A 16,864-nucleotide genomic window follows, 5' to 3' on the forward strand; every position below is an offset into this window, starting at 1 on the left:
AAGTCTCCAATCTTTCCCTGTAACTTATCTCCTTCCTTCTAGTACCATCTTTGCAGCCCTCCTCTAAGTCTTTTCTATTAGTTGACTGTGCTTCTTTAGGTATGGTAACCAAATCTGAGAAATATATTCTAGTTTTGGTTTTATGTAAGACATGAATAACTTGCTGAGTATTTCCTCATCCATTCAATTGAAGGTTTTTCTAAAATTTGCCAGCATACAAATTTGTTTCCTTAACTATTCTCCTAACATGGGAGTATATGGATAGAGAGGGCAAAGACTGATAAGTTTGAAGGTACCTACCTATAAGTAACTATGACAAAGGTACCCATGTACAAGTAACTGACACAAGATTTTGCCAAAAGATCAAGACCGGCAAGTTGCAATCACCATATATTGCGTGATGAATCATACTGTTTCTCTCCACAGCAAGCAACTTAAAATCTGCAATTCAAGATTCACGGAGGACTAAATATCTATCTATATCTCTGATGCTCACTCCCATCTGGACCTCCTTCAAGTGGATGGCCATGGCAATAGTCTCCATAACTAGTGGACTCCAGTGTCGCTTCATAGCCTTTAGTACCTCACCCTTAACAGGCCACAAGCAGAGAGCAACTCTAGTGCAAAGTTTGTAAAGGCTCCTACCTACTCACTACTTCTACCTAATGCTCCTGCCTAAAGTTCCTACCCACTACATCTACCTACTGTTTCAACCTATTGTTCCTGCCTAAATGTTCCTACTTCCTACTTCATTGGAGACTGACCTCAACCACATATCAAGTTTTCTTGCTAATGTTCCTGTAGATTTTTCACAAATTTTTCTATTTCTCAAGATATTGTACTCTCAAACTTTTTTGCCGGAATCTCATACATCGTCTGATATCTTTTTGGTATATTCCCAAGTCCCTGGACCAATAATATTCACCATCTTTCTTGTTGAGATGGTATTGTTTGTATATGTATCTTGGGTTCTGAACACAAAGTAATGAAAGAGAGTGGATGTGCTGTAAACATAATGCCTTAAGATGAAGTGAGTTGACTGAGTAATGGATGACAGGATACGAGAAGGGCATGGTAACAGGTAACGAGACAGCTGATATGGCTGTGTCAAAATAGTTTCGTGGTTTTTTCCTCATGTCATAAGTGCAGAGGAGAATGGGAAGTACCTACCTACCTATGCTAACTAAGAGTACCAACAATGAGATTTGGCCAAAAGACAAGGATAGTGTGTAGTATCTACCACATATCTTGCCTAATAAATAATACAGTTTCTCTCTGCTGCCATGCTCATTATGTAATTGCTGATACAGAGTTCACATGAAATTCACTTCAACCATATATCAAATTTTCTTTTTACTGTGTTTGTGGATGTTCTGTACATATTTCTCACTTGCTCACAACAATCAACTGAAGAGTCTAAATTTTCTAACCAGGCTCTCATAAATTTAAGCTTGTTACCTTTTTGGTATAGCCTATAGCATTCTTGCAGACTTAATCAATTTGCTACTTCCTTGTTAAAAGACCATAATGGAGATGGAAGGACAATGTGATGGAGGCACTGGGGTATTAGGACCTGAGCATTTAGGAGGCATGAGAAGTGAGCATGAAATAGAATGAGCTATATCAATGTGGTACATAAAAGGGTGATTTGCAGTCAATAAACCATACAATAATCTCTTGGGTTTTGCTGTGGAAGGTAGGTTTTGGTTTCAGTAAATAATGAATATATGCTACAAAGTGAATCTGTGCAAATAAGGATGCTGTTCATTTGTTCTTAATGCTGTCTCATTGGCAATGTATACAAAAATTTCTCCTGTTCTAATGCTTCTATCTGATATCCAATTTACCAGTTTTACAAATACTAATGGTTTAACTTTAATGCAAAAACAGACAAGTTGACTTCATGATATTTCATATGTACTTTTCTAGTTATATAGAAACGTGAAGTGCAACCAAAATCATTTGGAAAATAAAGATTTCAATATCAATGGTAATGTATCATTTTGATATCAATGACTAAATTCTCATGAGTGCTTTCTTTGTAATAAAACTACTTACAGTAATACTAGATCAGACCTAAAAGAATGGCAAATGGACTTTCCAGTTGTTGGTTAATTCTATGACATCGAAATTTTTAGGTGGAAAATAATTCTATAAATTCTATCATACGTAGACAACAAGGTATTTTTTCACATAGTTCTCACACAGTACTTACATGATGCAAAAATCTAGGACCTGCATATTAAAGGAATCACAGAAAGTGCTCTTTGCAGTAAGGAAAAGGCTAGGGCAAGAGGGACAAGAGGAAATTTATGGCATCTGGCTCATTGAATGACTGTTTAAGTTTGCTAATGCTAAGAATATCCTAATCAACCTTTTACTTACTGAAATGGCAAGTTGTTAACTGGAATGGCACAACCACTTGGGCAAGTCTATCTAATAAATGATAATAATCCAATCTTACTGTAATAGGTTACAGTTTCTTTCTGCAGCTGTGTCAGGTACAACAAAGGTATCCATGATATAAACAGATATGAACAGATACCTTATAACTACCAAGAATCAAGGCAGATTGTGGAGATTGTGTATTATGCATTTTATGTTTTACATGTGGCATTGCATTTCTAAGTGGGACATTGTCTTTCTGAAACAAAATATGGATGACAGTCTAGAGAGCAGTTAATATAGTGCAGTTGTAGGCTCAACACAATTCATCTGTCCAAGAAATTACTAGACTCACTGTTACCTATTCAGGTCATGATATACTTGTCCTGACAATATCTGGTATACATACATTATCCTTAGTTCACCTTTTATTTGATGGTGCTAGCTGTGAAAAACAAAATCTAGGCCAACCTATAAAAGTTTGTCAATGTTATACTGTAACTCTTATCTGCCCTAACAGGCAAAGGCAGCCTAAATCAATGGATACATGGTTTCTTCTGATGAACAACTCTGACTAAAAGTTACCAAGAATTCAAACCCAAAAGTTTTTGTGAGTTTTCTACTTAGGTGGTGAAGAGGTTTTCATTTGGTGATGATGTAGGAGCATTCTCTGGATCCATGCCAGCTGAGGGGTTAGTTTGAGGAGTCTGGTCAATATCTTCATATGGGCTACGACGAGGACCCCCTGAAATCAATAAAAATCAAGAGTGAAGTATTAAATAAAGGTTCAAATCAAATACATAATCAACATATAAACACAACTGGTATCACCAATTATATTCAAATGCCACATCCCACTAAACAGCAAAGTGGTTCACACAGATTCTCCGAACACTGCTGTATCTCTCATCTTGGCATAAGGAACCCCTCCTACTTTCCCGAATCCCTTTACACCTCTCACATTTCAGGCCTGAAATATATCATCTATACTATCACTTTCTCAGTACAATAATTCTTGAGCCCCCAAACCCATTACTTTTACCTTCATTTATTCTCACTCCCCTTCCTCTAAAATGTTCAAGAAATGGTTTTTCCTCCTGAAGCATATTTTATCACATAAGGCTAATCTTTATTTCAAAATATTCTTTTAACCAATGTGTTCATTAAAGTTTTGTCCCCTACAATATGCACTATCAATGCTTTGCAGCTATCAATCCCTTTGGAAAGCTCTGGAAAATAATGACAACTTTTCCTTCTCTTTGGAAGCATGAACCGATACATCCCATCCCTATGAAGGGTGAACATCTGACCCCTTTGATTATAGTCTTATTGCTTTGACATCTAACATTTCCAAAGTCTTTGAATCCCTCCTCAACTCCCATATCTTTACTTATACACCTTGAAAATCATAGTCATCTCTATTATTACCAGTATGGCTTCTGTAAGGTAAGATCCACAGGTGAAATTTTTTCCTAACTTACTAATATCTAGTCATTATCCCTGAAAGAGTTTGGGGAGACAAGTGTAGTTGCCCTTGACATATCTAAGGCTTTTGACAGGGTATGGCATCAGGGTCTCATCTCTAAGCTCCCCTCCCTTACTTTGCTCCTTCATATCTAGCTTCCTCTCTGGCCGATCTATCTCTGTGATAATTGATGGATCAGCTTCCCCCTTTTCTCCAACAACAGCAGTGTCCCTCAAAGTTGTCTTGTCCTATACACTTATTCTCCTTTTTTCAACAATCTTCTCTCCTCCACAAATAACTCAATGCACTCATACACTGATGACTCAACACTGCTTTCATCCACATCCTTCAATTTTGCTCCCTATTCTCTTACTCAATCTGCTTCTCGTCTTGACACAGCCTCCTCAATAAACTCAGACTTGGACAGGATACCTCAGTGGGGTAGATAAAATCTAGTTAAGTTAAATACCTCCAAAATGCAGTTTCTACCTATCTCCCTATCAAAAACTCCTCACAACTTTTGTCTCTCGTTTGACAGTTCTATAATTCCACCTCTAGACTCAGGGAACATTATTGGTATTACTGTAACATCCACTCTTTCTTGGCAACCCCACATTACGGGAATAGCTAAGTCTATCTCTAAGAAACTGGGTTTCCTGTTTAGATGTCAAAACTTCTTCTCTTCTGAACAGTTGCTCTGTTTACACAAGGTATTGATTTGTCCTTGTGTGGCGTACTAATCTCACATTTGGGATGGTTCTAGTTCTGCATCCTTACTTGACAAGAGTTGAAAGCAATCCACCTCATAAACTGAACCAAGCTAACTTCTAAAACTTGACCCCCTTGCCCTCCGCTGCAATGTTGGGTCACTTTCCTTATTCAATAGGTATTAATTTGGTTTTTGCTCTTGAGAGCTGGCTGCTTGTGTGACCCCACCACTAGCTAGACCACACAATACTTGGCAAGCTGCTGCGTCATATGACTATTATGTGGCCAACAGCAACTCAAAGGTGGGCAGTCTTGACACCTGCTTCTTTCCCTACATGTCAAAGCTCTGGAACTCTCTTCCCTCTCATGTCTTTCCCAATAACTACAACCTGCCATGTTTCAAAAGACAGGTTTTTCACTTTCTCAAAATTTTTAAATGCTTTCCCTTGTCTTTTCTTTTTTTCATTATTCTCTCTTTATGTCAATTAGGGCACAGCCTTGATGTGGACTTTCATCCATGACTGGAGCCTTCAACATAATAAAGAATAAAAAATAAAAAATTTGTTTAAGTTCCTTGGCAAGGTTCAGTTAAACTTAAATCTTTAAATAAGGGGCAAACTAAAATACATTCCAAACTAGAGTTGTGGGTCTTGAGCCATTCAATTCATCAAAGGCTAGAAAAATTAAATCAGGTTTTATGAGTCTCTGATTGAAAGTTTTCAAGTTGTGACCATGGCTTTGGTGGACAACAATGACAAAGTGACCCTTAAGTGTTTGCCATTAAATTCAAGGAAACAGAGAACATAATTGCTCATCTAGACTACCAATTTGGAAGTTTCTCAACTATCAACTTGATTTTAGTGAGTTATCACCTCAAAAGTGAAAAATTTATATTTTGGATGGTACTTCCCATTTGCTTAATCAAGGTTCCAGAATTCCTTAACTGCTTACTTGACAGATTCAGATTTGTGCAGTGGCAGTATCTTAACCAATGAGGTAGGAGGTGCTGCTACTATGGAAAGTAAAAGAAGCTTAAAATCGTTAAAAGTTATGAAGTTTCAGTACCTTGAGGGGATACCCTACTTTTACTGGAGTAACCAAGTCTTACCCCGCATTCTCGTGCTGACATTGTTATAACACTCCTTAGAGGTGGAACTAAATGGGAAGGCATTGCCAATTACATCAAGACAATACTTTTAGATTTAGACAGACAACTGAAGTGTGCTGTCACTTTTAGTATTTTGACAATTTTGGAGCCTCACTGCCTCTGGAAACCCTGTGCTCGAGTTGCCCTCTGCCAGTGACCTGTCAAGGTTGAGGCATGAAAGGCTAAGAAGCAGTACTGGAGTCTACCAATTATAACAATTATGTCGAGGGTTAAAAGAACAAGCGACTGAGGGTGATGGCACTGTGAATGGAATGACTGGTGAGAGTAAATGGTGGGAGATTGTAGAGAGGTTTAAAAGTTTTAGCATGGATGTGCTAAGGATTGGGAAAACCTATATCCTTGGGCAGGGTGTGTGAAGTGAAAATGAAAAGGATGAATGCAAGTGATGGGAGGGCATGGAAGGAGGTGTGGTATGGACGGGAATGAGTGAAAATCATCTGAGAAGAGGGCAAGCAGGATGTGCAATTCTACTGTCACCAAAAGTATGGGAGGGTGTTGCAGAGCATGGATGGAATGGATCAAGAATAGAGTGGGTGAAAGGAAAGACTGGGATTGTGAAGTATGCATGGGCATGAGTATATGTGTCTGTGAATATGAAGACTGTACGAGGAAAGGGTGAAATGAAGCTTTTCTGAAGAAATTCGAATGACTGTATAAATAGTTTTGAGAATGAAAGAAATGTGGTTGTATTGGGTGATATGAATGGGAAAGAGGGATATGATGAAATTGGTGAGATAGATGGTAAATGGGGAGTGCCAGGAGTAAATGAGAATGGAAGTTATCTTGTGGATATTTGTGCTGAGAGGGTTTTATTCCCAGAAAACACCTTTTTTCAGCACAAGATGGTCCACAGATATACGTGTATGAGAAATGATGGAGAGAAGAGTAAAAGGCTTTGACTGACTATGTGGCAGTGGATGAAAGACTGAGAATGGCCGTGCTAGATGCTAGAGTCGTTAAAGGATTCTTTGGAGACTATGACCATTTTGCGGTTCTTGTGGAGATGAGGATCGAGGAGAAGTGGGGGTAAGGTGTAAAGAAGAATGGAGAGGTAAAAGTGCTCGCAAGCGAGAAAATAAATCAGAGAAAATGCAGGAATGAGTATGAAAGGAAGGTAACTGAAAGCTTAGATGGATGTGCAGTGAATGTAGTCATGAGGTGTTTAAAAGTGTTTGGAGAAATACAAATAAAGGTAGTAGAATCAGTAGCTGGATACAAGGTAGTGAGATATAGGAATAAAAAGGGGAAATTTATGGTGGACAAAAGGGATTCAAAATGCTGTGGAAGAAAAGAAAAAGGCTTATGGTAGGCTGATAGGAATGTACCAGTAAAAGTTCAGCAAAGGAGGAGGGAAGAATACAAAATATGTAAGTGGTATATTAAGCTGATAAAGGAACGCAAAGAGCGAGTATAAGAAGATTCTGAAAGGAAGTTAAGTGGATAGTTTTGGAATAATACGAAACTATACTAGAAGGAGGTGAAAAAGGAAAGAGGTGGATGTAAGAGTGGAAATGTTCATGCAAGAAACAAGGAAGAGGAGTTGCTGAATCAAAAGGAGGAAGTGAAAGGAAGATGGAAAGAGTATTTTGATGAACTGATGAATGTGGGAGATTGGGAGGTAGCAGTTGTTACATGCATGGGTATGGAGGATGGAAGGGAGAGGATACAAGTGCAAGGGTCTATAGCAAAAAAAAGGAGGTAAGAAGGGCATTAATGAGGCTGAAGGTAGGAAAGGCACCTGGAGTGGATGGCTGATAAGAGTGTGATAGAGTGGACGTATCTTGTATGTAATTCAACATGGAGACAAAAGGTTGTGACTGAGGACTGGGTGAAAGCTATATTATTCCTTTACTCAATGGAAAAGGTGCTAAAGATGAATGTAGCAATTATAGAGGAATAAGTCTGTTAAGTATGCCAGGAAAAGTGTATGCAAGAATATTAACTGACAGAGTGATGGGAGAGACTGAACGTATAATAAGTGAAGGGTAAGGAGGTTTTAGGAAAAGTTGGGGATGTGTGGATCAGTTTTTGTTGTAAAGATGACCATGGAAAAGCATTTAGCAAAAGGTAAGAAGTTGTAGGCAGCTTTTATGGATCTGGAGAAAGCATATGACACTTGAGACGAATGCTTTGTGGGATGCGTTAAGGATGTATGGTATAGGGAGACAACTGCTGGATGGTATGAAAGCCTTCTATAGAGGACTAAATGCACGTGTAAGAGTGGATGGCGAGCTGAGTGAAAGTTTTGGGACACATGTAAGTGTGAGGCAGGGCTGCATTATGCCACTGTGGCTTTTTAATATATATATGGATGGAGTGATAAGAGATGAAAGCAAAACTTGGGATACAGAGATGGAGTGTGGCAGTGGAATATGGTGGCTAGAGGTAAGCCTGTCTACAGATGATACTGTGTTGTTTGCTGAGAGTGAAGAGGAGTTGCAGAAGTTTGTAATTGTGTTTTATGATGTGAAGGTAAATGCAAGTAAAAGTAAAGCAATGGTGTTTGAAATGAAACATAGTGAAAGTATAGATTTTGTTAAACCATATAGAGTGAAAGACGAAAATGTACTAAAATGTGCTTAGTATATGGGGGGGGGGGGGGGGGGAATACTGGAAAACGTGAGAATTTAAGTATCTAGGATCTGTCTTGGGTAAGTGTGGTGATATGGAAGGAGAGATAAGGGAGAAGCAGTACAGGGCAGAAGAGTCACTGGGTCCCTTAATAGAATGATGAAGGGTAGAGGTGTAGGTATAAATATGAGGAGAGGTTCAAGGGACAACATAGTCCTCCCAACCCTGACCTATGCAGCTGAAACATGGACATGGAATGAGTCACTGAGGTCAAGAATCCAGGCTGTGGAAATAAGCTATTTGAGAAGAGCATGTGGTATGATTTGATGGAATGAAGAAAGAAATGAAAGTGTGTATGAGAGATGTGGTACAGCAGTGAATAATGGAGCTGGTATAATGGGTGAAATGTAATACTTTGAGGTAGTTTGGGTATGTGGAAGGAATGCAAGACTGGAAGTTTACAAGGTGAGTGTATGACAGTACAATTAAGGGAGTTGGTGTGAGTGGAAGACCACCTGTGACACAGAAAAATAGGGTGGAGGAATACTAGAGGGAGAGAAATAGTGAAAGAATGCATGGAATGGTGTATGTAAGGGAGGCATGTAAGGACAGGGATAAATGGAAACTCTTGTCGTGGCCACCTCTTAATGGGAGTTCAAGGAATGAAATGGCTTCAGGGATATAGAGAACAGATTCAGGCTCTCCGGAGAAATGGGGTGCCACTGACCACCTGCCCTTTGACCTTTGTTCTCAGACAAACACTGAACTTACACTCCAGCAATAACAAACCCTTGTTGTGCTTCATCAGAGAACAGCAGAATGACTTTACTCAGTGGTACAAATATTAATTTCCCTTATTTTCCCTCCTTATACCTCCCAAATTGCTGGCACAACCTTCACATCAACATATTTTCCCAGCAGTCAGTAATTTCTATTCTGCCAAAGAAGTTAATGAATTATTGGCAACTGTGTGCACTGGTTAGATGTCATGTATCTGGCAATTTCCTTGGCATGAGCACAGACATAAGGTGATCAGAATGACTTTCTACATTACATAAAACAGGAAAAGACCACCAATCATGAAAAAAAACATTATATAACACAGTAAAATGGATATGTTTGAAGGGATAGTAGTCCTAACGATGCTGTGTGGATGCGAGGTATGGACTAGAGATGAGGATATGAAAGAGGGTGGAAGTGTTGGAAATGAAATTTTTGAGGACAATATGTGGTATCAGGAGGTTTGATCAATTAAGTAATTAAAAGAGTGAGAGAGGTGTCATAATAAAAACAGTGTGGTTTGGACTTATGGAGAGAAAGAGGGAGGAGAGGTTGAAAAAGAGGATATACAGGTTGTACCTTTCTAATCCGGAGCTCTGTGGTCCAGCAATTCCCATGGTCGGGCACGATTTTAATATGCCGTCATTATTTTGTAGATCTGCCACTAGGGCAGTGCTGTTCGCAGTGCTAAGGTGCCAAAATCTGTTTACACAGCAGCCAAGTTAATCAAAAGCTCTGTTAATTTCTTACATTTAGTTTTTCTTTGCTGAAAATGAAAGCCAGAAAAGTTTAAAGTTCTGGAAAACTTTGAAAGGTGCCAGAAGTAGAGAATTAGACAGTGCACTTATAAAGTGGTTTAAGCTCCCTCGTAATGAAGGTGTAAGCATTTCTGGGGAAATACTAATTAAGCAGGCCAAATTTCTTCAAAGAGAACTAAAGCTAAACTATGACTGTGAATATTCACAAGAATGATTACAAAAGTTGAAGCTTAAGACATGGAATTTTAGCTCAAAGTGTGTTCGGTGAAAAGAGTAGCGCACACACAGAAGCTTGTAGTGTAAGGGTGTAATAAAAAAAAAATAAAAACTCTATTTCTCTATTAAATAACCCAACAGCAATATGTACAGGGAGAGAGAGAGAGAGACAGAGTGTACGAGCTGGCTGCCTGGCTGGGATTGATGCAGCGCAGGCTGGCTAACTTGACAATAACAATAAAACAACAACAGTACCGAGACCACCAAAGCCAGCAACCAACCAGTGGTCATTCCGTTACATTAACTACTCGTTACAAAGCTGCAACAAAGTCTGCGGATGAACTTGCACAATTAGTGACAGCAGAAAACTTAGCCACAGAACATGCATATAATGCTGACAAATATACCCTGTATTGGCAACATATGCCATGAAAAACCCTTGCCTAAGATACTACGGAGTCTCCATCTAGGGGTACTTCTGATGTAATCTGGAGTAACAATAAAAATCTTGTTTGGAAGCATTAATGGTTGTATTACTTCCTGTTTTAAGCTTTGTTCTACCTTTGATAACAAAGCAATATATATGTGGTATAAGCTAGTAAGACATATATTTACATAGGGGTTTCCTTTAGGGGTCAATTTCTGTTTTCCAGCATTTTCTGTGGTCCAGATATGGCCAGGTTCCAATATTGCCAGAATAAAGAGGTTCAACCTGTATGTGTCAGAAGTGGAGGGAACAAGCAGGGGAGAACCAAACTGGAGATGGAAGGATGGAGTGAAAAAGCTTTCAACTGATCAATTGATGAAAATGCAAGATGGTGAAAAAGGCATACGAGATAAAGTGAACTGGAATGGTGTGGCATACAGGGGTCAATGTGCTTTCAATGGACTGAATCAGAGTATGTGAAACAGCAAGGGTAAACCATGGAAAGGTCTATGGGTCTGGTTTTGGATAGGGAGCTATGGTTTCAGTGCATTACATATGTTTACTAAAGAATGGATGTGTGCAAATGCACCATTTCTTCAACTGTTCCTGACACTAATGCAAGAAATGGTGATCAAATATATAAATATGTATTTAAATTTATTTATCTATTTTGCTTTGTCGCTGTCTCCCACGCCTGCGAGGTAGCGCAAGGAAACAGACAAAAGAAATGGCCCAACCCACCCCCATACACATGCACACACACACTGTCCACACACGCAAACATACACACCGACACATCCCAATGTAAACACATATATATACATACACACACACACACACACACACATATACACACATGAACAAAATTCACACTGTCTGCCCCTACTCACCACCATCGCCACCCCGCCAGACACGGAATAACATCCCCCTCCCCCCTCCTGTGCACGAGGCAGCACCAGGAAAAGACAACAAAGGCCCCATTCGCTCACACTCAGTCTCCAGCTGTCATGCAATAATACTCAAAACCACAGCTCCCTTTCCACATCCAGGCCCCAGAGAACTTTCCATGGTTTACCCCAGACGCTTCACATGCCCTGATTCAATCCCTTGACAGCACGTCGACCCCGGTATACCACATCGATCCAATTCACTCTATTCCTTGCCCGCCTTTCACCCTCCTGCATGTTCAGGCCCTGATCACTCAAAATCTTTTGCACACCATCTTTCCACTTCCAATTTGGTCTCCCACTTCTCCTCGTTCCCTCCACCTCCGACACATATATCCTCTTGGTCAATCTTTCCTCACTCATTCTCTCCATGTGCCCAAACCATTTCAAAACACCCTCTTCTGCTCTCTCAACCATGCTCTTTTTATTTCCACACATCTTCCTTACCCTTACATTACGTACACGATCAAACCACCTCATACCACATATTGTCCTCAATATATTTATGTATATATAGATAAATATATATATACATATATATACATAAATATACATAAATATAAAAATATATATGCCACAAGCATCTTTTGCGAACGCCATCACTGCTTCCCTAAATACATCCCATTCCTCCCCCACTCCCCTTACCTCCTTTCTTCTCACCTTTTTCCATTCTGTACTCAGTCTCTCCTGGTACTTCCTCACACAAGTCTCATTCCCAAGCTCACTTACTCTCACCACTCTCTTCACCCCAACATTCTCTCTTCTTTTCTGAAAACCAACACAAATCTTCACCTTTGCTTCCACAAGATAATGATCAGACATCCCTCCAGTTGCACCTCTCAGCACAGCGACATCCAAAAGTCTCTCTTTCGTGAATCTATCAATTATATATATATATATATATATATATATATATATATATATATATATATATATATATATATCCCTGGGGATAGGGGATTAAGAATACTTCCCACGTATTCCCTGCCTGTCGTAGAAGGCGACTAAAAGGGGAGGGAGCGGGGGGCTGGAAATCCTCCCCTCTCGTTTTTTTTTTCATTTTCCAAAACAAGGAACAGAGGGGGCCAGGTGAGGATATTCCAAAAAAGGCCCAGTCCTCTGTTCTTAACGCTACCTCGCTAACGCGGGAAATGGCGAATAGTTTAAATGAAAGAAGAAAAGAATATATATATATATATATATATATATATATATATATATATATATATATATATATATATATATATATATATTTATTTATTTATCATACATTGTCGCTGTCTCCCGCGTTAGCGAGGTAGCGCAAGGAAACAGACGAAGGAATAGCCCAACCCACCCGCATACAGATGTATATACATACACGTCCACACACGCACATATACATATCTATACATCTTAACGTATACATACACACACACACACACACACACACATATATATATATATATATATATACATACATATATATATATATATATATATATATATATATATATATTTTTTTTTTTTTCCACTATACCTTGTCGCCGTCTCCCACGCCTGCGAGGCAGCGCAACGAAACAGACGAAAGAAATATATATATATATATATATATATATATATATATATATATATATATATATATATATATATATATATATTTTTTTTTTTTTGCTTTGTCGCTGTCTCCCGCGTTTGCGAGGTAGCGCAAGGAAACAGACGAAAGAAATGGCCCAACCCCCCCCCATACACATGTATATACATACGTCCACACACGCAAATATACATACCTACACAGCTTTCCATGGTTTACCCCAGACGCTTCACATGCCTTGATTCAATCCACTGACAGCACGTCAACCCCGGTATATCACATCGCTCCAATTCACTCTATTCCTTGCCCTCCGTTCACCCTCCTGCATGTTCAGGCCCCGATCACACAAAATCTTTTTCACTCCATCTTTCCACCTCCAATTTGGTCTCCCTCTTCTCCTCGTTCCCTCCACCTCCGACACATATATCCTCTTGGTCAATCTTTCCTCACTCATTCTCTCCATGTGCCCAAACCACTTCAAAACACCCTCTTCTGCTCTCTCAACCACGCTCTTTTTATTTCCACACATCTCTCTTACCCTTACGTTACTCACTCGATCAAACCACCTCACACCACACATTGTCCTCAAACATCTCATTTCCAGCACATCCATCCTCCTGCGCACAACTCTATCCATAGCCTACACCTCGCAACCATACAACATTGTTGGAACCACTATTCCTTCAAACATACCCATTTTTGCTTTCCGAGATAATGTTCTCGACTTCCACACATTCTTCAAGGCCCCCAGAATTTTCGCCCCCTCCCCCACCCTATGATCCACTTCCGCTTCCATGGTTCCATCCGCTGCCAGATCCACTCCCAGATATCTAAAACACTTCACTTCCTCCAGTTTTTCTCCATTCAAACTCACCTCCCAATTGACTTGACCCTCAACCCTACTGTACCTAATAACCTTGCTCTTATTCACATTTACTCTTAACTTTCTTCTTCCACACACTTTACCAAACTCAGTCACCAGCTTCTGCAGTTTCTCACATGAATGAGCCACCAGCGCTGTATCATCAGCGAACAACAACTGACTCACTTCCCAAGCTCTCTCATCCACAACAGACTTCATACTTCCCCCTCTTTCCAAAACTCTTGCATTTACCTCCCTAACAACACCATCCATAAACAAATTAAACAACCATGGAGACATCACACACCCCTGCTGCAAACCTACATTCACTGAGAACCAATCACTTTCCTCTCTTCCTACACGTACACATGCCTTACATCCTCGATAAAAACTTTTCACTGCTTCTAACAACTTTCCTCCCACACCATATATTCTTAATACCTTCCACAGAGCATCTCTATCAACTGGTAAATTATATGGGAGGGTATTGATTGAGAGGGTGAAGGCATGTACAGAGCATCAGATTGGGGAAGAGCAGTGTGGTTTCAGAAGTAGAGGATGTGTGGATCAGGTGTTTGCTTTGAAGAATGTATGTGAGAAATACTTAGAAAAGCAAATGGATTTGTATGTAGCATTTATGGATCTGGGGATATACATATATATATATATATATATATATATATATATATATATATATACATGTAGGTTTGCAGCAGGGGTGTGTGATGTCTCCATGGTTGTTTAATTTGTTTATGGATGGGGTTGTTAGGGAGGTAAATGCAAGAGTTTTGGAAAGAGGGGCAAGTATGAAGTCTGTTGGGGATGAGAGAGCTTGGGAAGTGAGTCAGTTGTTGTTCGCTGATGATACAGCGCTGGTGGCTCATTCATGTGAGAAACTGCAGAAGCTGGTGACTGAGTTTGGAAAAGTGTGTGGAAGAAGAAAGTTAAGAGTAAATGTGAATAAGAGCAAGGTTATTAGGTACAGTAGGGTTGAGGGTCAAGTCAATTGGGAGGTGAGTTTGAATGGAGAAAAACTGGAGGAAGTGAAGTGTTTTAGATATCTGGGAGTGGATCTGGCAGCGGATGGAACCATGGAAGCGGAAGTGGATCATAGGGTGGGGGAGGGGGCGAAAATCCTGGGGGCCTTGAAGAATGTGTGGAAGTCGAGAACATTATCTCGGAAAGCAAAAATGGGTATGTTTGAAGGAATAGTGGTTCCAACAATGTTGTATGGTTGCGAGGCGTGGGCTATGGATAGAGTTGTGCGCAGGAGGATGGATGTGCTGGAAATGAGATGTTTGAGGACAATGTGTGGTGTGAGGTGTATTTGATCGAGTGAGTAACGTAAGGGTAAGAGAGATGTGTGGAAATAAAAAGAGCGTGGTTGAGAGAGCAGAAGAGGGTGTTTTGAAGTGGTTTGGGCACATGGAGAGGATGAGTGAGGAAAGATTGACCAAGAGGATATATGTGTCGGAGGTGGAGGGAACAAGGAGAAGAGGGAGACCAAATTGGAGGTGGAAAGATGGAGTGAAAAAGATTTTGTGTGATCGGGGCCTGAACATGCAGGAGGGTGAAAGGAGGGCAAGGAATAGAGTGAATTGGAGCGATGTGGTATACCGGGGTTGACGTGCTGTCAGTGGATTGAAGCAAGGCATGTGAAGCGTCTGGGGTAAACCATGGAAAGCTGTGTAGGTATGTATATTTGCGTGTGTGGACGTATGTATATACATGTGTATGGGGGGGGGGTTGGGCCATTTCTTTCGTCTGTTTCCTTGCGCTACCTCGCAAACGCGGGAGACAGTGACAAAGTATAAAAAAAAAAAAAGAAAAAAAAAAAATATATATACATATTTATTTTATTCTATATCTAGGGGAGAAAGAATACTTCCCATGCATTCCTTACGTGTTGCAGAAGGCGACTAAAGGGGATGGGAGCGGGCAGGCTAGAAACCCTCCCCTCCTTGTATTTTAACTTTCTAAAAGGGGAAACAGAAGAAGGAGTCACATGGGGAGTGCTCATCCTCCTTGAAGGCTCAGATTGGGGGTGTCTAAATGTGTGTGGATGTAACCAAGATGAGAAAAAAGGAGAGATAGGTAGTATGTTTGAGGAAAGGAACCTGGAAATTTTGGCTCTGAGTGAAACGAAGCTCAAGGGTAAAGGGGAAGAGTGGTTTGGGAATGTCTTGGGAGTAAAGTCAGGGGTTGGTGAGAGGACAAGAGTAAGGGAAGGAGTAGCACTACTCATGAAACAAGAGTGGTGGGAGTATGTGATTGAGTGTAAGAAAGTAAACTCTAGATTGATATGGGTAAAACTGAAAGTGGATGGAGCGAGATGGGTGATTATTAGTACATATGCACCTGGGCATGAGAAGAAAGATCATGAGAGGCAAGTGAAGCAGTGAAAAGTTTTTATCGAGGATGTAAGGCATGTGTATGTGTAGGAAGAGAGGAAAGTGACTGGTTCTCAGTGAATGTTGATTTGCGGCAGGGGTGTGTGATGTCTCCATGGTTGCTTCTTCTGTTTATGGATGGCGTTGTTAGGGAGGTGAATGCAAGAGTTTTGGAAAGAGGGGCAAGTATGCAGTCTGTTGTGGATGAGAGAGCTTGGGAAGTGAGTTATTTGTTGTTCACTAATGATACAGTACTGGTGGCTGATTCGGGTGAGAAATTATGGAAGCTGGTGACTGAGTTTGGTAAAGTGTGTGAGGTAGAAAGCTGAGAGTAAATGTGAATAAGAGCAAGGTTATTAGGTACAGTAGGGTAAAAGGACAAGTTAATTGGGAGGTAAGTTTTGCTTTGTTGCTGCCTCCCGCATTAGTGAGGTAGTGCAAGGAAACAGACAATAGAATCGCCCAACCCACCCACATACACACATGAATATTCTTTTTTTTGCTAAAATGCACCACTTCAGCAGCCAGCCATGTCAAAAACATGGATGAATCATTGGAAACTATGCATGAGGGTTAGTTATCATGAGTCTGACAAAAATATATCATTTCAGCAG

The 16,864-nt window shown here is 40.1% G+C and overlaps 1 protein-coding gene across 1 annotated transcript in view; it reads right to left on the reverse strand.

The window, feature by feature from the left end:
• Positions 1-1,984: 1,984 nt before the first annotated feature.
• The window catches only part of LOC139754173 (type-1 angiotensin II receptor-associated protein-like), an 88,850-nt gene continuing 73,970 nt past the window's right edge, over positions 1,985-16,864 (reverse strand). Inside the window, exon 6 of the mRNA XM_071671361.1 lies at positions 1,985-3,130. Within this exon, the coding sequence (XP_071527462.1) occupies positions 3,009-3,130 (122 nt within the window). The 3' untranslated portion in view covers positions 1,985-3,008. The remainder of the gene's footprint in view (positions 3,131-16,864) is intronic.

Source organism: Panulirus ornatus, chromosome 16 (assembly GCF_036320965.1).
Source record: "Panulirus ornatus isolate Po-2019 chromosome 16, ASM3632096v1, whole genome shotgun sequence".
In the NCBI taxonomy this organism is placed as follows: domain Eukaryota; kingdom Metazoa; phylum Arthropoda; class Malacostraca; order Decapoda; family Palinuridae; genus Panulirus; species Panulirus ornatus.